Here is a 25,300-nt window from a genome sequence, read left to right as displayed (position 1 = left end):
ACAGCCCCTGCCAGCCATTTTTTGCCTCCTCTGGCCATATTTTTGGCTGGATTCAGATGAAATTAACTCCAGGAATTATCTCTGCAGTGGACAAAAAACACCCAGATGTACTGGAGTCTGCCTCTGCCATAGCTCCTACCCTTGTCAAGGAGTATAGATGAGAAAAGTAGTAAGTAGCATGTAGGTTGATGCAGATCAGAGGCAAAAGACCCTACTTTTACCAAATATAGAAAGAGCTTGATAACAAACCAATGCTATGGACCTTGCCCAAAGCATTGCTTAAATAAATGATTCTCTTAGTTAAAAATATGATATTATCACCCTACCACTAACCCTAACCCTAACCCCTACCCCACCCTAACCTTAACCACCCTAACCTGCTGGATGGGATCCTAACCAGTATACCCTAACTCACGCAGGTGCATAGGGCAAGAATTCCCTTTTTCGGAAGTTACGGAGGTAAATTGCCTCCGACGCGCGCGTTACTACACCTACATACTACTTTTCTCGTTGTCACTCCTCGTCGAGTGTTCTCCTCTGCTCTCATCTGTAAGCTGCAATGTCTGCGACTGCAACGCACGAAGAGCAACACCTCCCTGTATTATCTCCTGACTGCGTACGGATTGTGGTTGGTCATCTAAGTGGCCAGCCAATCATCCTTGATATACCCATTGACGTGCCGACGCGCAATGCCGCGCCAGGCAAGCAAAATGCCTACCTTTGCTTCGTGGCTGCAACCGTCGCAGGACAACATGGGGAATCAAGGCCGTCACTACATCGGCTGCGCCCGCAAGAAGGGGGACACAACGACGATGTACCACGAGCTGGAGATGAGTGGGTGTTGTGGGTAGAGGGTCACCCCGTAGGTACGTTCCCGTTCGGCTACTCTCTTTCCCCTTAAATATCTGCTCACGATAAGGACGTTCAACTACAGAGCTGAATTCCAAGGCTGTGGACGGCCATTATTTTGAAGAGCGGAGCAGTGTCCTTTCCTCAGAGCGCCGACGTCGGCGTGAGACTGGTCTACCCACCTTTCGAAATCATCAAGGACGTGAACGAGCTTTCCGCGAGGTCATCTCCAATCGCGACCATTCCTGTGTATTCACCGGGACGGATGAGGACTACTGTGAGGCTATGCACATATTGCCCCACTCACAAGGATCAAAGGTGAGTGTGGCTACGCTCAAGTTTCAGGGTGGTGGTCACGGGTCTCCGTCCAGTGCCTACAATATATCGATGACACCAGGGAGACGGAGAATGGCACGTTCCGTCTGGATCGAGGCCAAGAAGATGAGCGCTCTATTAACTCGCCCGCCAATGGTATATTCGTGAGCTCCATTGTACACCAGATGTTCGCGCGATACGCCTGTGTGCTCGTGAGGGTGTGTTAGATCGATCGTATCGCTTGCTCACCACACCTCACACTGACCTTCCTTGCTTTCAAAGACACCCAATAAAGTTCTTACTACGGAAGACATTGCAACTACTCCGGAAAACCTCAACAGAGAAACAACTAGCCTAGAACCACTCCCTAACATTCGCTACACTATTCAATATCCTCACCCGCCGCGCCCGGGCAAGGAAAAACATGTTCCAGCCAACACCGACGCCCTCTTTCCGACTGATCGAGACTTCTCAATTCCATTGCCCTCGGCCAAGCTTTCCCACTATCATCTTGCCTGCGCGTTCTTGCACCACTGTGGCAAAACGAATACGACCCTCAGAACCGCTGACTTCCATGCCACAAAGGAAGCTAGGTCTAAGGGCGGAGAAGACAGTGAAGACGAGGAGGACGATTATGAAGCACCCAAGGAAACCTCTTCTTCTGAGGATGGAAAGGCGTACCAAAGTCGGCGTAAGCGTCGCACCACCACCCACAGGCGAAATTCTACCATTACGGGGCTTGACAGCACCGGTGACAAAGCGATCACCACGGTGAATCCACCCCTCGTCGACGAAACCACCCAAGTTCGAGAGACAATAACCACACATCCTCAAGGGTACGGTTCATTCGGGGAGGATGGGCGTGTGACGGTTGGTTGGATCATGGCTCAGTTTCAAATCGCTGCGCGGCGCCAACGAACAGCTGACCGCGTACGTAAGTGGCAAGCTGCAGAGGGTGACCTTTGTGTATAATCAGTAGAGTCTCAGTGACTGTCTAGTGCATGTGCAGAGTCTCCTGACAGGTGTAATGCGAAGACCTTAGGTTGTGCCCCATGATAACCCTTCTCATTTTCACACCGACGGCCGAGGCGCTCACTTCCGGGGCAGGTCCTGACAGAGACAGTGATACGGCGATCGGCAGCCTGCCCGACAGGTTTACAATGGCAGGTAGCCAGCATATTCCATCCAACCTACGCGAAATGAGTGCATTTATACATGAGTGCGCATACTAGTACAGTAGTGAAAGCATCAATAAATGCGATCAGCTGGCCGTATCATTGAATCTGGCACTCTCGTTCTCCCCCTTCGCCAATGACAATGTTGCGACCTCCTCTGGCCGCATACATCTGAATGAGAACATCCATGAGAGGAACCGCAGGGGCATTGGCTTGTGCCTCCGCTCGTTGCGTATTCTGTCGCATTATGTCCTCCGCATCGGAAACTCTTGAATACTTTCGTTCCGTCGTAGACGGCACAGGGGAGAAAATTTTGACGGTGTGATCGATGCCACTGACGGCCACCATTGGCCGGAATGGGTTCTGCTCGATGACGTTTACGACTGAACCATCGCCTTCATAGATTCCTTCCACACGTGACGTTCGCTTGTCCCAAATGAAGAAGCTGCCGTCATCGGAGCCTGAGGCAACGAATTCATCGTTCGGACCAAGGAAATTCACTGCGAGAATCGCGTCAGCGAATTCAAAAAACGCGTGGGCTGCAGCTCCTCACCATCCTTGACCGTCTCAATATTGCAGATGCCTCTAAATGTACGTCTAGGCATGACCGTCCTGAGCCCGTCGAGATCGGATTTCGTGGTATCCAATGTTTGACTTGCCTCAAATAACTCCTCTTCAATGTCGGTCAGGTCCTCCTCATCCATGTCAATATCCATTACCAAATCTTCAACATCCAATAGATCCCCAGAGTCGGCTTCTTCCGGTTCTGTGATCTGGAAGGACACGTCGTGCGCCCGCTGTTCGCTGGAAACTCCGTTCGCAGAATGTGCAGAATGAGGTTCATCACTCTTCGGCTCGGTTCGTCTCCGTTTTGGGCTTCTTGCAACAATATTAGACCCATTGGGTGCGAACGACGTATCTTCGACGTCGTCATATATGGAATACAGGTAGATCGCGTCTCCGCTATAAGCTGGGGTTGCGATATCAGTACAACATCGATAGTGACTTTGGCAGACATGCATAGGAGAAGTTCATGCCCATTGCTTTCCGCCATCCGTGTGCCAGTCACATGTGCATCTCGTGCCTTCTCATATGTCGGAATGGTTCTTCGACCGAACCTCCGTACCGCTTGGGCCAACTCATCGTCCTGTGCCTGGACGCCCCATTCGTCTTCTAGCAAGCGAGGTATCATTCGGCGGTCGAATAGATGTGCCTGCGAGTGTAGTTCAGTCTATGTTGGAAGACTTCTGAAGGAGCTGCTCACATAAGGGGAGGAGCCAGCAACGACGAAGTAGTAGGGGGTTAGAGACGAGCGAGAGATGGCGAAGAGCTGATGCGGCACTTTGATTAAGGGCGGTGGGCAGCCTGTCCGACAAGTATGCGGCATGCGCAAATCATGCTGTCGGACTGTTCCGTCCTGAGATACGGACAAGAAGTTCGATGCCGACTCGGGGATGATTCGCTTGGTTCTGGTTGAGCGTGAGCAAGCTCAAAAAGGTAGGATGAGCTTACCGAGACGGACCTGCGGCTATGACATTTGAACACTCTCACTAGCGCTTCCTTCCCGCTGTGTTCCCATGTGTGACCATTGTCTGCTCGCCTGAGCTCACCAAGCCCCTTGGAATGCTCGATATCGAACACTCGGACCTCGCTGTCCCCCGCACAGGTAGCGATAAGCGGTGAATCTGGAAGGAATTGGGCATTAAATATGTTCGCAGTGTGACCCGTCTGGATAACTCTCTTTAATGATAGTTCACCAGTATCATCTTGCATTCTCCAGAAAGCGATTCTAAGGTCCCAATGAGTTAGCTTGATCAAGCGCTTGGTCATCGAGACGTACGTGCGGTCGTCACCACCGCTCAGGAGCGTCTGCCCATCACTCGACCAACTGAGAGCATTTACGCATCCCGAGTGCCCATAGTACCCTCCGTTTCCAAGCACTTGCGTGCGGTCCAATGAATGCCAAAGGCTGCGTGCACCCAGGGAGGCGCTTAACCGCCGACGTGCTTCCCGCGGTGATTCAGCTGCGACCATGCGTCTATATGCCAATACAGTTGCTTGAGTTTCAGGTAGAAACAGACTCAGAGATTACAGATAGTAGAGCCAAACAACCAGACTCATTCGGAGGTGTAGGTTATGTACGGGCAGAGTGAAGCGAATGCTGCCTGGTGCCGGCAAAGCATGATCATGGACTCACGTCACCAGGGGTTCGTTCACCCTCGCATGATCCCTTACCAAACCGGAAGGGCCCGACTATGACTATTGCTGATCTCGTGCTCTCATATTGACGCAGACCACCAAACGAAGAAAAATGTAGCGAAAGATGTAGTGCATTAAATTATATCGTATACAAGATCGTGAAAGATATGCACGAAAACGCATTAGTCTGCGGTTCGCTTGGCAGACCGGTTCCGCTTGCTTGCCTCCTTTTTGGTTTCTGCCGGAGATTTCTTGGGCGTCGTGGGAGCAACAGGTGGCGGGGCCGTTTTCGCAGCATCGTCGCTCTTGATGACAGGCGCGGCTTTCTTTTTATCTCGGCCGTGAAGAAGCTGGATCACGAAGGAGCCGAAAACGCCAGTAACCATCATCAGTGCCCACTTGGGCACTTTACCCGCGATATCATTGTACTTGCCCAACCAAATACCTGCATGGTGCAAAACCCAGGCACTGGACAAATGATTAGAAAGGAAAAGAGACGAGAATGGCTTGTCATACTTCTCACCACCTGGTCCCCAACTCGACCTCCAAGGGGGGACACTCTTCCATAGCTCTTCTTTCATGATATCGTGGAGCTCCCTCATCTTGATCTGCGTTGGGTGGAAGAAACGAAGATCCTTCCCGCGGTGTGAAGCCATCACAACAAGGGGCGCCCTAGACATAGGATTAGAATGAGTACATCTCAAAACGCGAATCAATCACGCACTTAAAGATGAGCCACTTAGTCGTGATCAGTGTGACGTTAAAATAGTCGATCCGGCCCCACTTGACGCCTGGCAGGTCATCGTCATTGTCCATAGTCTCGTTGAAGGCCTTGATAAACTGTTCCTCCACAAACTGCGTCACCGCATTCTGTTCTGAAAGTGTGCTGAAGTAACGTCAGTGACACTCGGAGATTAAAAAAACCGGTGTTCGTACATCAAGATGAGCCACGTCCGGCTTTCTTCCTCCTCGGGCGAGAGCTGTTCGTACTCGATCACATCTTCCCAATTGTCGTCTGTGATCAGCTTTATCCTGGAGTCCCACTTGTCCTGCAATGCGGCTGCTTTGGCCCTCTCGATGGCCTGACTGACATTGAGCCCAGTTGTTCTCTGTATTATGTCGGCGACTGGCCCGCTTTTAAGCGGCGCAGTGAGCGCATCGGTCGCCATTGTCTGCAGTTCCTGCACAAGTTCGAGGATGCCTTTTCGTGGGGGTGCGTCAGCTGCAGCCTTGGGCTTTAGGAAGTCGGCAAGCGGCACGGAAGTCTGTTTGCTGCCCGGTGGTATAGCCTGCGTTGGTGGTGCCTGACCCGGCTTCCAACCTTCAGAGAAGTACGCCGCATCGACCATAGAGATCGCCGAGAAGGCTGCGAGGGCCAAAGAGAACCTCATCGTGGACCGTGGTGGTATAGCAGAGAGCGGGCAAGGCTATCGGGGGTCGCTTGCGTGTCGTGCTCGACCTTTTTGAACACCTCGGTGTCGTGTGGGCTGTGATAAACGGTCCATGTGGCCGTTATCAACGATGGCAGTGGCTGTGAGCGAAGCACGCGGAAAGTGCCTGGAGTTCCATCATGGTCGCGGGCCTGATCATTCAGCGTCCACACGAACTCTCGTACGCGGAGACCCTCCTTCTCCTCATCGTTACACGTTACTTCCCCTGATTTCGATTTTCTAGTCCTGTTGCGTATCGGCCCAGTCAGCGCCGGTATCACTATCTAGTGGCAGTCTTGTCCTTCCTTTTGCTGGGCCGTTATCGGTGGTGTATCGTGTCACGTCAAGCAGAACTGCGAGGGCAACTCAAGGGTTTTGCGCAATGGTCTCTCTAGGCTGCATTGCAAAACGCGCATTAGCGCTCGTTCTTTTCCTTCTTGTTGATATTGCATATGCTGCACCCGCACCCGGTATGCCTCTTTATCAATCACAATTGTCTCATCCTGCTTAAGTATATCTGACCGATAATGCAGGATCCGCAGCATCCTTCTATGTTCCCAGCCTCCCAGGCTTGCGGCAAGATCCCAATCACCCGCTGCACATCTATGCCGGTCACTTGCCCTCGACTGTGCCCACCGGGCCACCGTCTAACGACATACAACCACACTTGTATTTTCTGATGCTTAAGAACCGGCGGGTGGCTGACAAGGAGCGCGTCATCATCTGGTTCAATGGTGGACCGGGATGCTCCAGTTTTGACGGGGCGATGATGGAAGTTGGGCCGTGGAGAGTTGATGGGCAAGGTGGACTGAAACTACTCACGAGTGGTGGATGGGAAGAGTACGCGACGATCATATATCGTGAGTCTCCAAAACTCGCTGAGACGCCCATCTCACCTGACGGGATTTAGTTGATCAGCCAGTTGGAACTGGGTTCTCGTACACAAGCACAGACCAATACGTTCACGAGCTCGGAGAGGCAAGTGAATTCCTCTCTCTGTAGTGTAATTCTCATGTGGAGGAAATCAGGCTGCTAACCAAGTAATTCGCTTCATGCGCAACTTTTACGATGTCTTTCCCGAGCTCGAATTCATGGACACGTGGATTGCCGGAGAGAGTTTCGCAGGACAATACATCCCGTACTTCGGTGTGTGTGATGTTTCCTTCACTGGGCGCACGCTGAGACGATACATAGCCGATGCGTTCCTGAAGACCACTCTCATTAAGGCACAACTGAAGGGCATCACGATTGGTAACGGCTGGATAGACGGCCGGACGCAGTATCCCGCCTACTATGAGTTCGCGGTAAAGAACAAGATGATCAAGCCGGACGTGAGTTGCGTCTCTGATGTGACCGAAACATCACTGATGATTCTCGGTGCAGAACGAAGCTCGGGTCAAAGTCGAGCTGGATCGCTGCATGGACTATCTTAACGAGACGACTGTAGACGACGTTAACATGGGCGAGTGCGAAGGTATCATGAGCGCGATCACCAAAGGTCTGATGCAAACGTACGCCGTGCACGATACTGCCTCCGACTATCCGTTGACCCATGTGACAGCGTGAATGGTAAGCAGGTTTGCCTGAACGTGTACGATATTCGATTGGTGGACGACTTCCCTGCCTGTGGTATGCATTGGCCACCTGATCTTGCTAGTGTTTACACCTACTTACGGGTAAGTGATGACTCCTTTATTCCAGGTTCCTTACTGAGCTGCCTTCAGCGTGACGACGTCATCCAAGCGCTTCACGCAACAGCGAAGTCGGAAGCATGGGTCGAGTGCAATGGCCGCGTCGGCCAGCAGCTAACGCTCATGAACTCGCCACCGTCCATCACTCTCTTCCCACACATCCTCTCGCAAATTCCAATCATGCTCTTCGCTGGCGATCAAGACTTCATCTGCAACTATATTGGGATGGAGAGATTGATTGAGGGATTGACTTGGAACGGGGGAAAGGGTCTCGGAGTAAGCCCCACGTGGTTAAGGTATTCATGACATGGGCTGATACATTGTTCAGGACGCTGAGACATTAGACTGGGAGGTCGATGGTGCACATGCCGGCTCGTGGGTCACTGCTCGCAATCTCTCCTACGTCAAGCTGTCCGGAGCATCACACATGGTCGGCTTTGACGTACCCAATGTGGCGCATGATATGATGCTGCGATTCATGGGTGTCGATTTCCATTCCTTATCGGGTGGTTCTGCAAGCATCCCCAGCAGTGTTGGCGGTGTGAGCAAGCCTGGCATTTTCTTCGACGATACAAAAAGCACTGGCTCTTCCTCTTCTGGTGGACGGACTTCCACCACAGACCCTGATGTTTGGCGATGTGAGTTCGCCTGCCTCGCTAGGGTTGTCTTCCAGCTAATGTCTGTAACAGCATACTACAATTCGGGGACCATGGTGCTCGTCTTCCTGCTGATCATTCTGGGTATTGTACTGGTTGTCTATGTCGCTCGTCGCCGGAGACGGTACGCCATGCTGCCCAAGGCTGCCACGTACACGGACCATGTGGATTTGGAGGAGCGCATACCACTGAGCAGCCAGACAGATGCCGACGTATCCTCAAGAGAACTATTGAACGCGACACAAAAGGCGCCGAATGGGGGTGACCTTACGCCCACACACCAGCCACGGACAGAGGCGATATTTGATATTGGTGATGAGGAGGAAGACCAGACACCGCGCACGGCCCAGCATTGATTTTATGATATCCATGAATCATTATAAACCTAATCTTAAAAAATGCATGACCCAACGAAGTCTAAATTTTCGTGTGCAAAGAGCAAGACTCGTAAGATAGAGGATGTAGGTCTCATGGTTTCTCCCAACAGTCAGCGTCACATAGTGACTCAGAAAGGATATAGAATATAAGCCCCAGCACTGTCCAGGTCGACACCACACCCTCTCCCTAAAGCACCGATTCTGCCGAAACAGACTCAAAGCGGGAAAGAAATGCAAACGGCTGTGGATACTACCTGAAGCAGCGTCAGTCGAAGATCCCGAAGGATGCCGCGCGAACAGCTCCTCCCGATAGCGAAATATACGCCATCCTTGGAATTAACCAAGAGCCTATGATGAGGCTGGCGCTTCGGAATGTCGAGGAGGACGTAAAGAAAAGAGGTGTGGGGCACGCGACATCGAAATTTTATAGGGGTCCGGTGGCGCACGGACCTTTTCGTGACACGACGCGCCTGATTTATATCTGGACCTTCACTCGACGCGTCTCCTAACTGCTCTTTCACTCACCATCGTGTCTAGGGGAAAGTTGAGGCGCATACACCTTGCTTTCCGCAGCATATATCCAGTCTTTTGTTTCCAAACTCTCTACAACATAGGCTTGCAGCATGCCTGAAGATAAAAGCAAATCGATCAAGTCTAAGAAGCGCGTTCGCGACGATGAGGTAGAGCTTTTCGCTTTTTGATAACTGGCCACGCACTAAGCCTCGGTAGCCTGTCAATACCCCTCAATCGAAGCGCCTGGCCCAGCCTTCTACATCTAGCTCGGGAAAGCGCGGAGCGCATTTTCGTGCCCCTGCATTCATACGAGCAGCTGTACAAGAGCCAGACGTATCTTCTGATGCTACCATCGTGGAATCTGTCAAAACCCCTCTCAAGTCCGCGCTAAAGAAAGGATGCATGAACGACAAAGTAAATCAAACTTCCCCTACGCCTATCTCAGATCAAAATAAACCCAAGGATGCGACGGCCAAAGCCAACAAGACCTCGGAGTTTAGCCCTGCGCCTGCTAAAGAGAACCGACCTATTACAACTAAGCCACCCAGACGCTCTATTCATGCACCCTTCGTTTCTCCGAAGATCATGAACCCTGCTCTGGCTGCTGCTCTGAAATCGAAAGCGACTCTTCCAAGAATGCCATCCCACGGTCCAGCTCGGGAGTTGACTCTTGTCGAAAAACGGGATCTGCTCAAACGTGCTGTCCATGTTACGAAAGATGACGACACGACAGGCGAGCTCATTGTCAAGTGGAGATCGGCAGGACGCGAGATTATCACGGACTTCTACAGGCTCGTCAAGGACTCGGGCATGCTCGAGTCGATGCCCGAGTCCGAGGAAAAACAGTCCGGTTATGGGGGCAGTAGTTGGGGCTACGGCCCACAGATCCAGTCACGCTTCGACACGAGCTGGGGATGGTTAGATTTCAGCAAGAAGCCTGAAAGTGGATGGGGCTGGGGGACTGTCAATGAACATATGGCTGAGGGTGACGGGCACGAGGACGATTATGAACGTGACGATAACGAAGAAAGTGAACTACCATCCACCGAGCGGCTCAGGAAGGAGCTTGAAGCCGCGCTAGACAAGCCATTCAAGAAGAGGGAGTCTCTATTACCGCTTGGGGGAAGTTTTGCATTTGACGATGCTGCTGGGGATGCTAAACGTGGTGCTATCGAAGAGAGGCTCAAGCTTGTCAATAAGAAACAAGAAAAGAAGTCGTGGGGGGTGGGTCGAATGCTTGACGAATTGGGTATTCCTCACAAGCTGTTTGGGTGGGATGAGGAAGAGGAAGACTGGCAGGATGTGGAATAACGATGAGACCTGTTCCTGATATTCTGATCGTGCACACTGTATTCTACTCACCATTATGATTCTGTACGATGACACACCATTATGCAATCAATGAAGAGGAAGGTATGTATTGTGTGGGGGTCCTATGGTACATTGCGGTGACAAAACTACAGGAAGTGCGGGTGGCGGGAAAGGGCATGTGTGCATGAAGGGGGGAAATACCGGGGAGAGGTCATCAGAAGGAAAGTGGAAGGGTAGTCAATCGGAGAACAAACACAAACCTGGCATATTGCAGATACAAGCGAGAAGAATCATTTTACGACAACTCTCCGGGTCTGTTTGGAGCCAAGAGTCTCCGTCGTCACCTTGAAACCGAGTTTCTTCATGACCGCAAGGAGCGCGTCACGCTGAACAGGCTTCGACAAGGAGCCGGCAAAGAGATCAGCGTTGATAGACGGATCAAGCGCACTATATGCGCTGACGGCGATGACAGGAGTCATCTTGTTCCTGTTATTGGTGCCCTTGATGAATCTTGTGGCGAGTTCACCGTCGAGGATAGGCATCTGATAGTCCATCAAAATACAGTCAAATTCTAAAGCATCGTCAGTCAGAGAGCAACGGAAAGGGGGAATCTACTTACGAATTTCGCCGCAGGCAGCCAGTATGGCCTCATAACCATCAGACACGAGGACGCAACGACACCCAAGCCGCGTCAAGAGAATCTCCTGAACCTTCTGAGAGATGACGTTGTCTTCGGCTAGCAAGCAGACTATCGTGCGGTCAATCTTCGGGTCACTCCCGCGCCGCATCTCGTGCGAGCCAACAGAAGTGGCTGGAGTACCAACTTCCATGGGGGCAGGCTGCCACGAACTAGTGCCTTCTGTGCCTGAGGTATGATCTCCACCACTGGAAACAGATGCGGTGCGCAGACGGCTGGGCATCGAGTTGCGTCTGATGCCATCTTCGTGCTGAGTTTTGAAACGATCCAACACACCGTGCTCTGATGGCCTCCGTACATGTCCAGGACTACCGCCTAGGGTGAGAGGCGGGAAGTTCGCCCGTGAGGGAGTGGATGCAATGGACGAAGTGGAAGTGGAAGGAGACGGTGGGCTGGTGATGCCTTTGCCATCGACGGTGATTCCCATTCCCAGAGTCTGCTTGTTACGAAACCTCTGTGAGATGCTGCTTCGTCGGCCATGCAAGGACATCAAGGGAAGACTTCCTGGACCCTGCAATGGGCTCTCTGCCTTGAGTTTCTTGATGACATCGTCATTGGCCTGCTTCAGAACTGGCAAGTTCTTGAAGCTGAAGGCTCCGAAGTCGTCGATGGCAGGTGACAGCCCCGGATCTGGCGTATCCATTGGATGGGTAGATCCTGGCCGTAGAGAAAGACGTTCGGCACGAGGACTACTGTTCGATGACTCAGCCACCTGTAGCGGCTCCTCTTCTTGGAAGAGCAGTAAGTGCGCTCCGCGGGGATCGAAATAATCGGTTGACTCCGGATCGGTTATTTGAGGCACGAACTGAGCGGTCTTGCTGGTCAGGTGCTCCCAGTCAATATCGCTTAACCAGGGATGTGCTTTGACTTCCTGGGCACCTTTGAAACCCAGTCGCCTGGTTGGGTCCGTACACATAAGCCGCTCCATGAAGTCTCTGGCGTCCTTGCTGAAATCAACGTGCTCGTCGAACCAGTCAATGCGACGAGAAATGATGTTGTCGAACACTTGTGAAGGGCTGTCGGCGTGGAAGGGAGGAAAACCGTATAAAAATTCATAAGTTACAACGCCGAGTGCCCACCAGTCGACAGATCTATCATCCTCGCTTGTAGCCAAAATCGTTTCGGGGGCAAGGTAGTCTGGTGTCCCCACGAACTTTTGTTCGCCAGGTGGTGTCGTGCCTCCAGTATTGTAAGACCTCAGGTCGCTGGTGAGCTCGGACGCGAAAGACTGCTGCGGACTTTCGGATGCCAAAGCCAATCCTCGTTGGAACATTCCTGATATGCTCTCTGATCCGCTGGACTCACTCACATCGTCAACACTGGTGGACAGATGCGATGGTGACAAGCCACGTGTGAAATAGGATGATGGCGCAAAGGAGTTCGGGGTCTCCACAGCGACCTCAGGTGACGGAGATGCGACACCGGAGTCTATGGACCCCTGACGGGACGGAAATCCGCTGCGAGGCACTCTGCCACGGTGGTTTCCAGATCCCCTTCGGTAAGCGAAAGCACGTCCATCACGAGCTTGGCGGCCAAATAGACCAATGCGGCTCAAACCAAAATCGGTCAGTTTGAGATGTCCGCGGGCATCAATGAGCAAATTGTCCGGTTTCAGGTCACGATGAACGATGCCTCGAGCGTGGATATTTTCCAGGCCGAGTATCACCTCCGCCACGTACGTCTTCGCCCAATCTTCAGGAAGAGCGCCAATGGTTTTGATCAGCGCTGCACAGTCTCCTCCGTTAAGATATTCCATCACAAGATAAAGATAGTCCTTGTTCTGGAATGTGAAGAAAAGCTTGACGACGAAGGGCGAATCCGCTTGCTGCATGAGAATCGTCCTCTCCGCTTTCACGTTTGTGACCTGATTCTTGGCTATCATGTCTGCTTTCTTCAATACTTTGATGGCATAGTAGTCGCCGGTGGTCTTCTTTTTGGCCAGATACACTGATCCGAAGGCACCTTTGGAAATAGGCTTGATGATCTCGAAATCCCGAATAGAGGAAGGTGTGGTCTTAGAAGTAGGGGCAATGGATGGAATGCGAGGGGAGAGAGGCCCTGCGCTCATGGCAGGGCTGAACGGCAACGCTGTTGATAAGCGGCGGTTATGCTTGCTCGAAATGCTCGATTGCGATGCGGTCATGTTGGCCGGTGGAAGTGTTATTGAAGAAGGCGCTGTGGCCGGAAGCGCAGGCGAAAACGGTGGTGTGACCATGACAGTAGGCTCCGCCAATGCATTGACCGCTGTTCGACGGGCTTGGATAGAAGATACTGTGGGTGGTACGGCGGCAGGGGACCCTAAGGTCATCTGTAATGAGGATTGTGCATCCGCAGAAGCTGACGATGCTACCTCTGACGAATGGTGCTCGTCAGACTCACGGTGAGCCAAAATAGGAGTGGTGAAAGCTAGTGGTGATGGAACCAACGGGGATGTCGTGAGCGGTGAGATGGGGTGGGGAGAAGCGGATTGTAACACAGAAACAGGCAAGTATGGAGATGAGAGACTTGAAAGGCTGGCTGGTGGTGATGGTGAGAGTGAGGCTGGAGAAGGAACCGGAACGAAGTTGATAGAAGTCTGAGCTGGAAGTGCGGCAAGGGATGACGCAGGAGCGGCTTCGAACGGAATTGGGGAAGGCGCAACTACCGTGGGTTGTTCGGTCGACGGGGCGGCCGGTGTTTCACCTTCTTCATGACCACTGTCAGAGGGCTCGCTATCGGCATCGTCTCCCTCCTGTGACTCAAGTTCCTGCAGCGTCTGTTCAACTTTCTCCTCCCACTCGTGCCTCACTTTTTCCGAGTAAATGAGAGTATTGATCATTCTCCTGACGTACTCGACTTTTGTGCGCATCAGTGTCTCAGCATCTTGGACAAGCTGGGCAAGGGCGGGGTCGTCAGTTTGCGGTTTCTGCCACTTGTTAACCAGTGCGACCCGCTCCTCACTTTGGGGTGTCAGGAACGGCCGGCGTTCGAGAGGCACGTTAGGGGCGTCCTCGTTAACGGCGGGCATATCGATTTCGCGCGCGGCTTGGAGAATCTCTTGCAAGTCCTCCAACAGCTTCCGCTGCATTTTGCGAACTGTCACACGTTGCAAACGTGCGGAAGCGCTGGTACGAAGACCACCGCTTTGAAGGGGACTGCTTGGTGCAGTGCCTGGTGTAAAGAGGGACACGCCCCGATATTCTGGTAACGGGTCCCTCATAGGTACAGATGGTTGAGCTGGTGGGACAGCACCAGTTTGTCCGGGAACAGGGCTGGCCTGCCCGAGTCTGTCGATCGAAACGACCATCTGCGCGATAGTGTTAACGAGCTCTTGGAGACTGTCGTCGCACTCGACAATATCTGCTTCGAGCTTGTGGACTTCGTTGCACGTCTCGTTGTGCTTCTCGAAGAACCAATCAGGAACTTGCAGCTCACATATCCGGCAAAGAATGGTACTGGTGTTGATGGGTCGTTGGAAGGGGAAAGGGGTGACGGGCTCCATCTTGCCCCGTTCGTGGAATGCAACAGAGACTTCCTGTTCACCGGTTACTCCCAGACCGGTAACCATTGGCTCATACTGATCTTGCTGAAGCTGGGAAGCACTAGGGGAAATAGGCGAAGCAGTCGGCAGAGGACGGAACAGCCAGAGTGTGTGGCTGGCTTCACCACCGATGCGATCCTTGACGAGCATCCCTCTGGCGTCCATCTCGATGAAATACGGCCGGCCGTTGTCTTGAGGAGATGGCAGACCTTCCGGGGCGGGACGGGTAGGCGGATTAATGAGCATGAGGAATTTTGCCTCAATCGTAAGTGGGTCCTCTACTTCCAGGTGGTGCGTAGCTTGGACGAACACGTTTTGATCTGCGGGGGCAAGCAGCGAAACGATGCTCGTGCCAGCGACATTGTCGGCAGGTCCACTGTGAATGAAGTCAGCATCGCTATGACATCTGAAAAGGACGCATACACGTACCCTACAACTCTCTCCCAACTCGGGCTGACCCATAAGATCCGCTCACCATCCAACCCGATCTCCATAACGACCTGCTCATTCATTGCCTTTTCGGCGGAGGTGCGGAGGTTCTCGTTCGCTTTCGTACGGCTGATCTCGACATGCAGCGGTGGTTCGCGACTAGGTAAGTCCTTGATAGGGGACGGCGCACTCGGCACCAAGTGCGTGCCGGAGAGAGGATCGTCCCGCTCTTTCGGAGGTGTGATCTTCAAGGGTGAGGGGATCTTGTCGTCCGGAACAACCGTCCTCTCGCGATCAAAGAAGCTTCTTTCTTCCACCTCGTGCTTCTCGTGATCCCTTTCTCTGTCGGTAGACTCCTCACCACCGCTCGAGCTACCGCCACGGCCAGCCTCATCATCGGCAGGCTTGAGGACGAAAGTCATGCCTTCCACCTCACCCTCGTCTTCATCTTCGCCCTCTTCCCCAAAATGCCAGAACTCACGCTCAGCTTGCCACCATTCCACAACGCGGCTCAAACTCGCGACTGCAAGCAGGACTTGCACGTACCAGCCGCGTCCGTGCCAATCGGGCCGCAAGTCCCATGCTTTTCCAAGGGCCTGCACGTTTTGTACGATCTCCGACAGAGCATGGGGCGAGCTGGGGGAAGTCAAGGTAGACAAAGGCATCTCTACAAGTGTGGTCGAGAGCGATACGAGATCGCGCAAAGTGGAAATAAAATCCAATTTTGCTGCTGGACTGGAATCGGACTGGGGCAGCTCACTTGTAGGCGATCCGATTGGAGAGCGTGCGCGGGCGGTTGCAGCAGGAAGAGGAGACCGAGAACGGGAGCGAGACGATGCGCGAGAAGGGGCCAGTGATGGGGGGAGGGGAACAGTTGCACCAGGCAGAGGCGCAGGCTGCAGCGCGAGAGGCGGAGGAACGTTACCGGGAACAGTCGCAGGCAGAGGTGGAGATAAAGTATATCGACGGGATCGAGAGGCTCGTCGAACCACAATATTTGAGGTTCTGTTCCACGTCGAGGTCGGTGAAGACGACGCGGACATGCGAACAGGGCTGGTTGACGGTCCACCAGCCTGTGGCGCTGCCTGAATAGGATGCGTGGCTGAGGTGCCTGGAATGGCCAGCGCAGTCGAGGCACCCATGGGTGGAAGCTTGGTCCCTGAAGAGAGCATGAAGCTCCGCCTGTGTCGATGGGTGTTGGAAACCTTCTTCTTCCTGCGAACGCCCCCACCAGCATCGCTCTCATCGCCAGCATCGTCACTCGTGCTCTCGACCGCGAGTAAATCGTCCCGTTCGTGCAAGCGAGCCTCTTCCTCTTCCTCCCATTCCGCCTCTTGCTGCGCTCGCAAGGAATGTTCCACGTACGCGGTTACCGCATGTATAACCTTTTTCAGTTCGGTGTCGCACGCTTGTTTCGATGCCTGTAAGCGTCTGCGAAAGTGCCGTTGAATGTAGGAAGGGTGTGAGGCAACAGAAATTTGCGAAGCCGAAGGGGAGGTCCCCGTCGGCGGCGCAGGGGTCGAAGCCGGAGTTGGTGCATTGGGTGACGGGGAGGTGGCTGTGGAGGATGGTACAGAGGTGAATGGCAGGGTAGGGGGTGAACTTGCAAACATCTGCAAAGAGTTGGGACGTGCCATGCAAGGATGGACGAGATGAAACGGTTGACGATAAGAGTGTCGTGGGTGAGCCCAGGGTCGCAGTATCGCAGGCTAAATGCTGCCAATAAGAGACCAGATGCACATCGCTGGCGAAAGGGAGGCGATTAGACAAGAAGCAGACCTATGAAGGCCGTCCCTGATGGGCGAGCTCGCTGCCCTAATGTATGGCTGTCGTCGTTGTCAACAGAGGATAAGACGGCGAGGACGAAGGGAGGGGGATGGGGAGGGACGATGGGAAGGGATGAGAGGAGATGGGTGACACGGAGAACAAGGAGTCGATTCGCGACTTTGTAATTTCCCCTAGTGCAAGACCCCTCGTCATTCTGGGTCTCATGACGCTTTTGGTCCCTTCTTTATTTGCTCCCGCTTTCCTTTTTAGGTCCACCTGCCTTTTCGAGATTTCAATTGGCCCGTGTCTTCCTTTTTTTGGCGACCCGTCAAGGGATCGACAAGCACCAACCAGACATTCATTTCACCGCTTCCACCTTTATCGCCATGTTCCCATTCGTGATACCTCGCCTACCGTCACTACCACGATCCGTTGTCGCCGGCCCTTCCTTTGCAAGGCGATTCGGTGCTTTCTCACCAACCTGTGTCCGCCGTTACGCGCCGACGACGCAACCAGAGCAAGGCGCAGAACAAGGAGATGCTTATGAACGTCTTGCCAGTAGCTTGGATTCTCAGTCTGCTGGTGAATTTATATGTCGTTAAAGTCTAAGATATTGTCTTATCTATCACCAGATGTAGAAGCAGTCCTTACCATGGAACGCACAAGACGGTTCTTCCCGGACAAAGTACGTCGTACCAACTTATGTGCCTCCTCTCGCTCATCGCGTACTTGCTAGGCTTACGCACCCTGGAGCCAGAGCGTAGATAATCGCGAATTCAGTGGTAGGCAAAGGAAGTCACGCCGAATTCTCGGGCCATCGAAGAAAGTCGCTATGCAAGTCGACCCCTTCCAGCTCAACCAAATCGACCCGCTAGACGAATATCGCAACATTCAACTCCTCAACGAGTACGTGACGGAGACCGGGAGGATCGTGCGCCGCGCTCAATCCTTACTGACGTGGCGGAGTCAGCGAAGGATGGGAAAGGCAATCAGGCGGGCCAAGGCGATGGGATTAATACCAGTCTGGAGCAAGGTGAAGAACGAGCGTATGATGGTAGGACCATCCGTCACTCTCAATAAGTAGCATGTCTGGTAAAGTCTGTTTCTACAGCTTCTTTGTACGTCCTTGGTTGAGCTCTAATTATGCACCCTTTGTCGCGGCATGTAGACGTGCCGAGAGATGGAGGCATGTTCGGGCGAGCCTGTGACCTCAAAGCCATCCAAACCATCCGGATCCTCTTGTCAACGCTGTGGGGTCGTCTAAACATATCCAATGACAAGCTTGACGCTTCCTCGTCGACGTCTGCACCTTCTGGCAGCAACGTGCTTGCTAATTCTGTATACGGTCCGTGCACCGCCCGCCCCACCCCTTGTTGCTTGGTCAGGTCAGCGGATCCGCTGGCTTAGGTCCTGATGCCCGGACTGACCGTCCAATCTGATATGTTTTACGTCGCGGTAGAATTCACTTTCGATCGTTGGGGAATGAATGAGCACCTGCTGACAACCTAGTGGACGGGATGAAAGCAAGCGGGTGTGTGTCCGAAGTCAGGGAAGCGCTTTACAGTTCGGTCGGATGGACAGCCCGGCGGACCGCGATTTAAACTTGGGCTGTCACACGACCCATTCTCCACTAGCAGGTCTAATGTGGGACACCTATTGTTGAGACCTATAGATGATAAGGACGGGTGTCAAGACATATACCTGTCCGATATCACGGATCTGTGTGATTATATATGGTGATGAGTGTCGATCACTCTCGATCAAGCCGTTGCCAGTGACCTGCAAGAACAAGGCAACAAGGGAATAGAGAAATAGACGATAGAATCTGCTTCAATCACCGAAGCTGATGCCAAGGAACACAAGAAGCTCATTAAGGGTGCTTCTAGTCCTGAATATTTCCACCCCACCGGATTGTTGTTCGGCTTGTCAGGGCTCTGTGCACTGGGGACGCGTACACATCCCTTGGCCCAATCCACCATGACCACACCACCAGAGGCCGGCCCCAGCAGCGGGCTCACGCTAGAAGAGCGTAAAGCGCGTGCGATTCACCTACCCGACATTCCAAAAGAGGATATCGTCATACCCGGTTTGCTGTTTGCGCTCGGGGCGATGACTGGGTGTATCCGCGGTGGGCGGATGGCCGGCCTGCGATTCGCAGCAGAAAACACACACCGGGCACCAACGACGATGGAGGGGTGGTATTTCTACCAGAAGACGAAGAACTACAGGGTCATCCTTGGGAGCATCAAGGGCGGCGCGTGGCGTGGGCTGCAGCTGGGCGGTCTGGGATGTCTGTACGTTGGTTGGCGGGATGTGGGCCAGTACGCCGGTATGAAGGAGTGGGCGGACATCCTCGCGGGTGTGGGGAGCGGTGTGGTTGTCAGTGCTGTTTGTAAGCATTACCTCTTGCTGCTTATCTTCCGTTTTGGGGGAACTTTTTCTGCTTTTGGGGAATGTTTGAATGCCGGAGCATCTCCGCTCCGAGACGTGGGATTGTGCAACAGCCCCCTCACAACACAGGTCAGCGGATCTGTAGGAAAATGCTGTGTACGACGGAACTTGCTTCACTCCTCATTCCTTGTCTCATCTTTTTACAACTATCTGTGGATTATATTGCCGGTCGTGTTTGGGAGGCGCATAAAGGGGCTGATGAGAAAACAGATCGAATGCCTCGGCGGCAAGTTTACCAAATGATGGTGCTGGGTGCTGGGTTTGGGCTTACGACGTCGCTGGGTCGTAAGTTTCAAGTGTGGATGAAGGAACATGTGGGAGAAGTGAAGTGAAGGGATGATAATAACAATTGGTTAATCCGTGGACAATGAAGGTTAAAACGTACGTGGAGCGGTTAATAGCGGGTAAATGTGCGAAGGGGAAGGAAAAGGGACGGGAGTGGGAGATGCCTACGTCATAGGTACTGTACCTCGAGGCGGGTAACAAGCCGGCCGGGCCTGTCCGAATATTCAAACGGGAACGGAGGCTCAGAATCACGCCCCTCTCTTCAAGCCCACTGATTAGCGCTCCATAATCTCCCCATCACTTCTCTCTTTCTTACCATCAACAACTTGGCAAAAAGTGCGGACGGCAAACTAAACTATTCTCAACTTACCCGCACTCTTATAACAATTTTTCACTTATTCGCTCTAACGTGTAAAGAGCATTTGCAGGGTCTGATCAGGGACATATCGCGATTATTACGCCACCACGAGTGTCAGCTGGACGGAAGCGCAAAACTAGAGAGAGAGCAAACACCTCGCTCCCCGGAAGGGCCCCGCTCTACGATTAGCAACTGCCTTAATTCCCCTCGAGTCTTCCCTCTTTTTCCCGCTCATCAACCATCTCCTCCACATCAGTTCCGCGACGACCTCGAATACAATACCAACAATGCTTAGATTCTGGCCATCCGGTCTGGCTGACCAAACAACACCAAGAGCTTCCCAGGCGGGCGGCACCGTATACGAGCGCGACCCATTCGATATGGCCGCTGCACAGGCTGCTCCCGCGTCCCCGGCGACTTCTTCCGCCACGGTACAAGCAACTTCGACCCTGCCTCCTCACGATCAGCTGCAAGCACGGGACGCCCACGCAGCAGCATACGCTGCCACCAACGGCAAGCAGCAGCTGCTCGGTCAGACTGAAGGCAGGAATCACTCGCGTAACGGCACCGCTCAACCCGGCCAATTTCAGCCGAATTCTGTCCCCACTTTGACCGAAACCGCCATGTCCCCATCCCCATCCCCAGGTCCCCAGACTTCTGGTCAGCGCACCCCAGCCGCTTCGGGCACGCGCACGCCTACCATTGGCACACATAATCTCCATCATCACCTCCTAAACGCTCACATCACAAGCTACGGTGGCCGAGGTGACGCAACACCGACCGGTCCCCTCTCCCCTGGTGGGAGCTTCAGCACTCCAGCAACGACCCAACTCTCCCTCCACCCTCCCGAGTTCGCAATGAAACCCCCGCCCCTTAAGAGGAGTATCACCGCCCAAACAACGTCCTCAAATGCAGGCAACACGTTTTCCTCCCGTGGTCAGATCCACGTCAAGCTCATCCAAGCCCGAGGATTACGGGTACCCTCCCCGCATTCGAAGCCTTACGTCGTAGTACAATTTGAGCAGAATGAGTTCGTCGGACGGGATCCTATCCCTGAGACAGAGAGGGAAGCAAAGGGCATCGCGACGAATTTGAGTAGAAATAACTCAAGCACGGCGCTCGTGACGCTGGAACGGGCTGCTGGAAACTTGAGTCTACAACCACGGTCGAGGAAAGACACCAACTCCTCCATTGGGTCTCAAAAGTCTTCCAACGGCCTGGGAGCAACCCTCTTCGGAACGGCCTCTCCATATAATCCGGTCTGGAAGCACGAGGTATCCTTGTACGTACAGTTTTCGCCTGAGACGACAAATTTTCAACGCTAATCCGCATTGGGATACAGTGATGTGACCTCTGACGAATCGTATATCTCCTTCAACGTGTACGACCGGTCGGTCGACCCGGAAGTGTTCCTGGGTGCTTTGGATCTCAAGCCGGTCTTGATCCATGAGCATACAGTGGATCAATGGTACAAGTACGTAACTCCTTCTGTGCCTTCATGTATGCGCCCTCATTTTGCGTTCTAGGCTTCGTGCTCGTGATGCGACCGAACAGGTATCAGGGGAGATTAGGATACAGCTTCGATATGAGCAGCACAAAACGAAACACCATTTGTCACCGCGTGACTTTGAGTTCATGAAGTTAATCGGCCGTGGAACCTTTGGGCGGGTGTTCCAGGTACGCAAGAAGGACACGAGGCGTATTTATGCCATGAAGGTCCTTTCGAAGAAGGAGATCGTCGCGAAGAAAGAAGTAGCGCACACTATAGGCGAGCGCAAGATTCTGCAACGATCGCTGGAATGCCCTTTCCTCGTTGGTCTCAAGTTCTCCTTCCAAACCGAGACCGACCTGTACCTCGTGACCGATTTCAAGAGCGGTGGAGAACTGTTCTGGCATTTGCAGAAAGAGACACGATTCACCGAAGAGCGCGCGAGGTTCTACATTGCCGAGCTTGTTCTTGCTCTGGAGCATCTCCATAAATACAACATAGTTTATCGGTAAGTCTAATCAGCCCAATATCTAGGGTACATCTGCTGATCTGACGTCAGCGACTTGAAACCGGAAAACATCCTCCTCGACGCCACCGGCCATGTTGCCCTGTGCGATTTTGGTCTATCCAAGCCAGATCTACCAGGAGACCAACTGACGAACACCTTCTGCGGTACCACGGAGTACCTCGCCCCTGAGGTGCTACTCGACGATCACGGTTATTCGAAGCTCGTCGACTTCTGGTCGCTGGGCGTGTTGCTCTTCGAGATGTGCTGCGGCTGGAGCCCGTTCTACGCCGAGGACACCCAGCAGATGTACAAAAACATCTGTTTCGGAAAAATAAGATTCCCCCGCGGGGTCATTTCCGAGGACGGCAAGCAATTTGTCAAGGGGGTGAGTTCGTTTCAGGTTATGGAACCGTGTGCCGGGTTCTAACGCAGTTCCAGCTTCTGAACCGCAACCCGAAGCATCGTCTCGGTGCTTTGAGGGACGCCGCGGAGCTCAAGGAGCACCCATTCTTCCACGGGATTGACTGGATCCTTCTTGCACAGAAGAAGATCACCCCTCCTTTCAAGCCTAACGTCGAGTCTGACGAGTCTACAGCCAACTTTGATCCTGAGTTCACCTCTGCGGATCTTGCCGAAGTTGGTATCGACATCTATGATACCGAAGATACTTCGGATGATTGGACAAGGCAAGGAACCAATGGGCAGAAGACGTTCAACGGCCCGCAAGGCACTCAGGCAAAACAACGACCGATGAATATCTCCGGGCAGAAGCCTCAGAACCTCAAACAGGGCAGCCCCTTAACTAGCTCGGTGCAGGATAACTTCAAGGGTTTCACCTATACTGGCGACAGCGTCCTTCAGAATGCCTCGAGCTTCCTTGAAGCCCGTGACATTCACATTGAGGACGACGAAGCTCTAAGCGATGAAGAGGTCGAAAGGTCTGAAGATGAGCTGAATGAAGAAGTGGCCGCTGGCCGTAATGCACGAAGGCGGGCGAACGACCGCATGGACGTCGATCCTTGATCGCTACATCCAATCCTTTCCAACACCTCGACTTGGCCTTCACCAATGCTAACTCCCAAGTCTCGATATCCGATCTGTTTCTCCAACCTAACGTTCGACATTATAATTATCCTCCCAATTGACCTGAGCCGCTTTCGGTTCAGCGTCCCATACCAGCCTGTACGTTCTCTTTCCCTTGTCGTCGCTTCCCCTTTCCTCTCCCCCGCCTGCACTCCATGCTCAACTCTGTGTCTTGTGTGCGGATGTGCTATTAGTTGTACATGTCCTCACGGGTCGTAGAGGCGATGAACAAACCAAGAAACAACCTCTGTGTACTTGTATCGAAAGCAGTTGAAATGGATGTATGACCTTTGAATTGTTTTTCGCTGCAAAATGTGAACAGGATTGGAGTGTATGAATTGATTGCAAGCTAATGTACATTGAACTGGTGTTGTACTGGCCGATATCTGTAACCACTGTACAATGCCCAGAGATCCTCTACTACTTTACAATGCCGAAATATTACCCCAACTAGCCAACAAGTCCGCCTTCATTACTTCACTCAACAAGAAGGCGTTTTACCATTCCAGCAATGTACGCTTTCCACACTTCCGGGAGAGGTTCATGCCGCCGCGCATTAGTTTCGGCAACACCTTGCCGTCCGTGATTGTGTTCTTGACCTGCAATGAACGGCGAGTCAGCAAGGATACGAGGCACACACTTGGCAACTAACGATGGATGCAACTTCATGTGGTGTCACACGGCCGTACCAGACCATAGCACGGGTGGGGAAGGCGAGCTGGTGGAAACAATGAGCGCGGTTCCCACCTCTTCCGGTAGTGTAGTGCTCACGATGACGTTGCCAGCATACTTATGCCCGCCGACGTGAGAGCTGCGAAGGATGAGCACGCGTTTATTCTCGCGACGCTCGGGGTCCGCCAGACGCTTCTCGACGATCATCTCACGTTCGTCTTGAGTGAGGCCCGTGATAGACTCCAGCGAATCACCCCAGTCATCATAGTTCTCATCGATGTTGTGATCCACTTGCCATCCCTCGTACTCAAGCTGAGAAGTGAAAGCTTAAATTCCAAACAGATTAGCCGAGTGCAAGCGGAATGGTAAACAACGTCAACGAACCTTGTAAGAGCTTGGGGGCGACAATGTGACAACGGTTATCGCGTCGCTTATGTGAGCCTATGCATATGTACGTTAGAGAACACGGTGGGGGAGCAGACATGCGTACATAGAAGAATCACACAAGAGTAGGGCAACAGGTATGATTTGCTCTCGTGCTCGGAGCCCTTACCGGCCAGACGTAGGTCCGGGTTCAATGCATTCTCCCATAGTGTCTCGGCGCCTTCCCGGCCTTCCTCCACTCGAACCATTTTGTAGTCCGGGAAGATGAGAACGTTAGCCATCCCATCCTCGGAAGCGGTGTGGGAGCCGTTGAGGATGGATAGACGAGAGGCGGATGGATCCTGCGACTGCCAAACCCCGTCCCACTTTGGATGTTCATCGTGGTTGACTGGAGAAGGCTCCAGGATCGGCGGATGTGCGTCTGTTGGCGTAGGAACTGCCGTTGTACCGTCGTCCAGCGACAACTTGGCCAAGCCATTCACCAGCTGCTTTTCAGCACCATGAGCTGCCTCAGAGGCAGCATTGACCTGTCGCTCCAGCGTCCGCCATGCGTTCACCTGAGCGACGTGCTGTGCGAGGCTGTCCTCCTCCTCGGTGATCTCCCGTGGCCAGTCGGTCTTGCCGGTTGAGATAACAATCTGAGGGAAGTCGGGTAGCAACGACATTAGATAATTGATAGACTTGAATCAAATCGCATCAGGCTCACTTGGCGTGCATAGGGCTTGACCGACCCGAACATGCCAGGAGTCTGATCCACGTCGAGCTTTGCCGGATACTCCAGGTGGTCTTCATCACATGGTTCGGCACAGAATCGACAAGCGTCGAGTGAGAATGGGACACATTTCTCGTCGAGGTCTGTTGATATGTCGTCCTGCTCCTTCTCCTCTTTGAAGAGTCCAGTGGCCGAGAAGAGGGACATGACCGCGAAGTAGAAAAGGGACATGATGCGGGGATGGGATCAAAATATTTATGTCAGGGTGCTGATGCCACTTGGAGGGAACGGCGCCCAATTGATTTAGCGTCCGAGGATATAACTTGGAGAGAAACGGTTGGGCAGTACAACGAACGACAGCGGCGGGGGGGAACACAGTCGATTTGAACAGCCCTGAACCTGGCTCCTTATATCGAGCAGGAAACACAG

General features: G+C 53.0%; 10 protein-coding genes across 10 annotated transcripts; 6 read left to right on the top strand and 4 right to left on the bottom strand.

Annotated features, from left to right (window-relative positions):
• Positions 1-542: 542 nt before the first annotated feature.
• On the top strand, positions 543-2,224 carry DACRYDRAFT_19475 (uncharacterized protein). The gene is made up of 4 exons (XM_040771527.1): positions 543-866; positions 935-1,167; positions 1,221-1,382; positions 1,447-2,224. The coding sequence occupies exons 1-4, from the start codon at positions 560-562 to the stop codon at positions 2,134-2,136; spliced, it is 1,392 nt and encodes a 463-aa protein (XP_040633099.1). The 5' UTR covers positions 543-559; the 3' UTR covers positions 2,137-2,224.
• Positions 2,225-2,358: 134 nt separating this feature from the next.
• Positions 2,359-4,477, bottom strand: DACRYDRAFT_19473 (WD40 repeat-like protein). Its single transcript, XM_040771526.1, has 6 exons — positions 4,180-4,477; positions 3,862-4,128; positions 3,604-3,808; positions 3,360-3,552; positions 2,893-3,309; positions 2,359-2,839 (listed from the first exon to the last, which is right to left on the bottom strand). Exons 1-6 carry the CDS (start codon positions 4,371-4,373, stop codon positions 2,439-2,441), a joined length of 1,677 nt encoding a protein of 558 aa, XP_040633098.1. The 5' UTR covers positions 4,374-4,477; the 3' UTR covers positions 2,359-2,438.
• Positions 4,478-4,683: 206 nt separating this feature from the next.
• DACRYDRAFT_73553 (uncharacterized protein) lies at positions 4,684-5,929 on the bottom strand (the record flags this gene model as incomplete). Its single annotated transcript, XM_040776011.1, has 4 exons — positions 4,684-5,006; positions 5,055-5,210; positions 5,263-5,424; positions 5,475-5,929. 4 exons carry the CDS (start codon positions 5,927-5,929, stop codon positions 4,721-4,723), a joined length of 1,059 nt encoding a protein of 352 aa, XP_040633097.1. The 3' UTR covers positions 4,684-4,720.
• Positions 5,930-6,149: 220 nt separating this feature from the next.
• Positions 6,150-8,708, top strand: DACRYDRAFT_19472 (alpha/beta-hydrolase). The gene is made up of 10 exons (XM_040771525.1): positions 6,150-6,438; positions 6,502-6,828; positions 6,879-6,946; positions 6,997-7,114; positions 7,163-7,299; positions 7,352-7,479; positions 7,530-7,644; positions 7,693-7,935; positions 7,988-8,297; positions 8,349-8,708. Exons 1-10 carry the CDS (start codon positions 6,351-6,353, stop codon positions 8,669-8,671), a joined length of 1,857 nt encoding a protein of 618 aa, XP_040633096.1. The 5' UTR covers positions 6,150-6,350; the 3' UTR covers positions 8,672-8,708.
• Positions 8,709-9,315: 607 nt separating this feature from the next.
• On the top strand, positions 9,316-10,516 carry DACRYDRAFT_103144 (uncharacterized protein; the record flags this gene model as incomplete). Its single annotated transcript, XM_040767719.1, has 2 exons — positions 9,316-9,372; positions 9,422-10,516. 2 exons carry the CDS (start codon positions 9,316-9,318, stop codon positions 10,514-10,516), a joined length of 1,152 nt encoding a protein of 383 aa, XP_040633095.1.
• A 103-nt stretch (positions 10,517-10,619) lies between these two features.
• Positions 10,620-16,799, bottom strand: DACRYDRAFT_112948 (uncharacterized protein; the record flags this gene model as incomplete). Its single annotated transcript, XM_040769535.1, has 3 exons — positions 10,620-11,087; positions 11,136-15,109; positions 15,163-16,799. The coding sequence occupies 3 exons, from the start codon at positions 16,797-16,799 to the stop codon at positions 10,807-10,809; spliced, it is 5,892 nt and encodes a 1,963-aa protein (XP_040633094.1). The 3' UTR covers positions 10,620-10,806.
• A 510-nt stretch (positions 16,800-17,309) lies between these two features.
• On the top strand, positions 17,310-18,087 carry DACRYDRAFT_60818 (uncharacterized protein). The gene is made up of 3 exons (XM_040775650.1): positions 17,310-17,511; positions 17,562-17,614; positions 17,666-18,087. The coding sequence occupies exons 1-3, from the start codon at positions 17,316-17,318 to the stop codon at positions 18,011-18,013; spliced, it is 597 nt and encodes a 198-aa protein (XP_040633093.1). The 5' UTR covers positions 17,310-17,315; the 3' UTR covers positions 18,014-18,087.
• A 793-nt stretch (positions 18,088-18,880) lies between these two features.
• DACRYDRAFT_92302 (uncharacterized protein) lies at positions 18,881-19,733 on the top strand. The gene is made up of 2 exons (XM_040777057.1): positions 18,881-19,321; positions 19,591-19,733. The coding sequence occupies exons 1-2, from the start codon at positions 18,907-18,909 to the stop codon at positions 19,710-19,712; spliced, it is 537 nt and encodes a 178-aa protein (XP_040633092.1). The 5' UTR covers positions 18,881-18,906; the 3' UTR covers positions 19,713-19,733.
• A 1,147-nt stretch (positions 19,734-20,880) lies between these two features.
• DACRYDRAFT_73540 (protein kinase Sch9) lies at positions 20,881-23,191 on the top strand (the record flags this gene model as incomplete). The annotated part of the gene is made up of 5 exons (XM_040776010.1): positions 20,881-21,305; positions 21,366-21,497; positions 21,550-22,020; positions 22,072-22,405; positions 22,459-23,191. 5 exons carry the CDS (start codon positions 20,881-20,883, stop codon positions 23,041-23,043), a joined length of 1,947 nt encoding a protein of 648 aa, XP_040633091.1. The 3' UTR covers positions 23,044-23,191.
• A 321-nt stretch (positions 23,192-23,512) lies between these two features.
• DACRYDRAFT_19467 (uncharacterized protein) lies at positions 23,513-25,098 on the bottom strand. Its single transcript, XM_040771524.1, has 6 exons — positions 24,866-25,098; positions 24,266-24,797; positions 24,160-24,216; positions 23,875-24,101; positions 23,756-23,821; positions 23,513-23,702 (listed from the first exon to the last, which is right to left on the bottom strand). Exons 1-6 carry the CDS (start codon positions 25,076-25,078, stop codon positions 23,601-23,603), a joined length of 1,197 nt encoding a protein of 398 aa, XP_040633090.1. The 5' UTR covers positions 25,079-25,098; the 3' UTR covers positions 23,513-23,600.
• Between the last annotated feature and the right edge of the window lie 202 nt (positions 25,099-25,300).

The sequence above is a fragment of the Dacryopinax primogenitus genome, assembly GCF_000292625.1.
Source record: "Dacryopinax primogenitus strain DJM-731 SS1 chromosome Unknown DACRYscaffold_1, whole genome shotgun sequence".
Taxonomy (NCBI): domain Eukaryota; kingdom Fungi; phylum Basidiomycota; class Dacrymycetes; order Dacrymycetales; family Dacrymycetaceae; genus Dacryopinax; species Dacryopinax primogenitus.
Note: the sequence above shows the minus strand (reverse complement) of the source record. Positions and strands in the feature narration are given on the sequence as shown.

Bases quoted from the DNA above. Each gene is read 5' to 3' on its own strand.
- DACRYDRAFT_19473 (XM_040771526.1), bottom strand. From the start codon at position 4,373: ATGGTCGCAGCTGAATCACCGCGGGAAGCACGTCGGCGGTTAAGCGCC. The intron at 3,809-3,861 runs GTCCGTCTCGGT...ACGCTCAACCAG, and splicing joins TTCAAATGTCATAGCCGCAG to AACCAAGCGAATCATCCCCG. The intron at 2,840-2,892 runs GTGAGGAGCTGC...CGATTCTCGCAG, and splicing joins TATTGAGACGGTCAAGGATG to TGAATTTCCTTGGTCCGAAC.
- DACRYDRAFT_19467 (XM_040771524.1), bottom strand. From the start codon at position 25,078: ATGTCCCTCTTCTCGGCCACTGGACTCTTCAAAGAGGAGAAGGAGCAG. The intron at 24,102-24,159 runs GTTCGTTGACGT...TTGGAATTTAAG, and splicing joins CGCCCCCAAGCTCTTACAAG to CTTTCACTTCTCAGCTTGAG. The intron at 23,703-23,755 runs GTTAGTTGCCAA...CGTTCATTGCAG, and splicing joins CACATGAAGTTGCATCCATC to GTCAAGAACACAATCACGGA.
- DACRYDRAFT_19472 (XM_040771525.1), top strand. From the start codon at position 6,351: ATGGTCTCTCTAGGCTGCATTGCAAAACGCGCATTAGCGCTCGTTCTT. The intron at 6,439-6,501 runs GTATGCCTCTTT...CCGATAATGCAG, and splicing joins ATATGCTGCACCCGCACCCG to GATCCGCAGCATCCTTCTAT. The intron at 7,645-7,692 runs GTAAGTGATGAC...AGCTGCCTTCAG, and splicing joins GTGTTTACACCTACTTACGG to CGTGACGACGTCATCCAAGC.
- DACRYDRAFT_60818 (XM_040775650.1), top strand. From the start codon at position 17,316: ATGTTCCCATTCGTGATACCTCGCCTACCGTCACTACCACGATCCGTT. The intron at 17,512-17,561 runs GTGAATTTATAT...ATCTATCACCAG, and splicing joins CTTGGATTCTCAGTCTGCTG to ATGTAGAAGCAGTCCTTACC. The intron at 17,615-17,665 runs GTACGTCGTACC...CGTACTTGCTAG, and splicing joins GACGGTTCTTCCCGGACAAA to GCTTACGCACCCTGGAGCCA.
- DACRYDRAFT_19475 (XM_040771527.1), top strand. From the start codon at position 560: ATGTCTGCGACTGCAACGCACGAAGAGCAACACCTCCCTGTATTATCT. The intron at 1,168-1,220 runs GTGAGTGTGGCT...GTCTCCGTCCAG, and splicing joins CCCACTCACAAGGATCAAAG to TGCCTACAATATATCGATGA. The intron at 1,383-1,446 runs GTGTGTTAGATC...TTGCTTTCAAAG, and splicing joins ACGCCTGTGTGCTCGTGAGG to ACACCCAATAAAGTTCTTAC.
- DACRYDRAFT_92302 (XM_040777057.1), top strand. From the start codon at position 18,907: ATGACCACACCACCAGAGGCCGGCCCCAGCAGCGGGCTCACGCTAGAA. The intron at 19,322-19,590 runs GTAAGCATTACC...ATGAGAAAACAG, and splicing joins TGTGGTTGTCAGTGCTGTTT to ATCGAATGCCTCGGCGGCAA.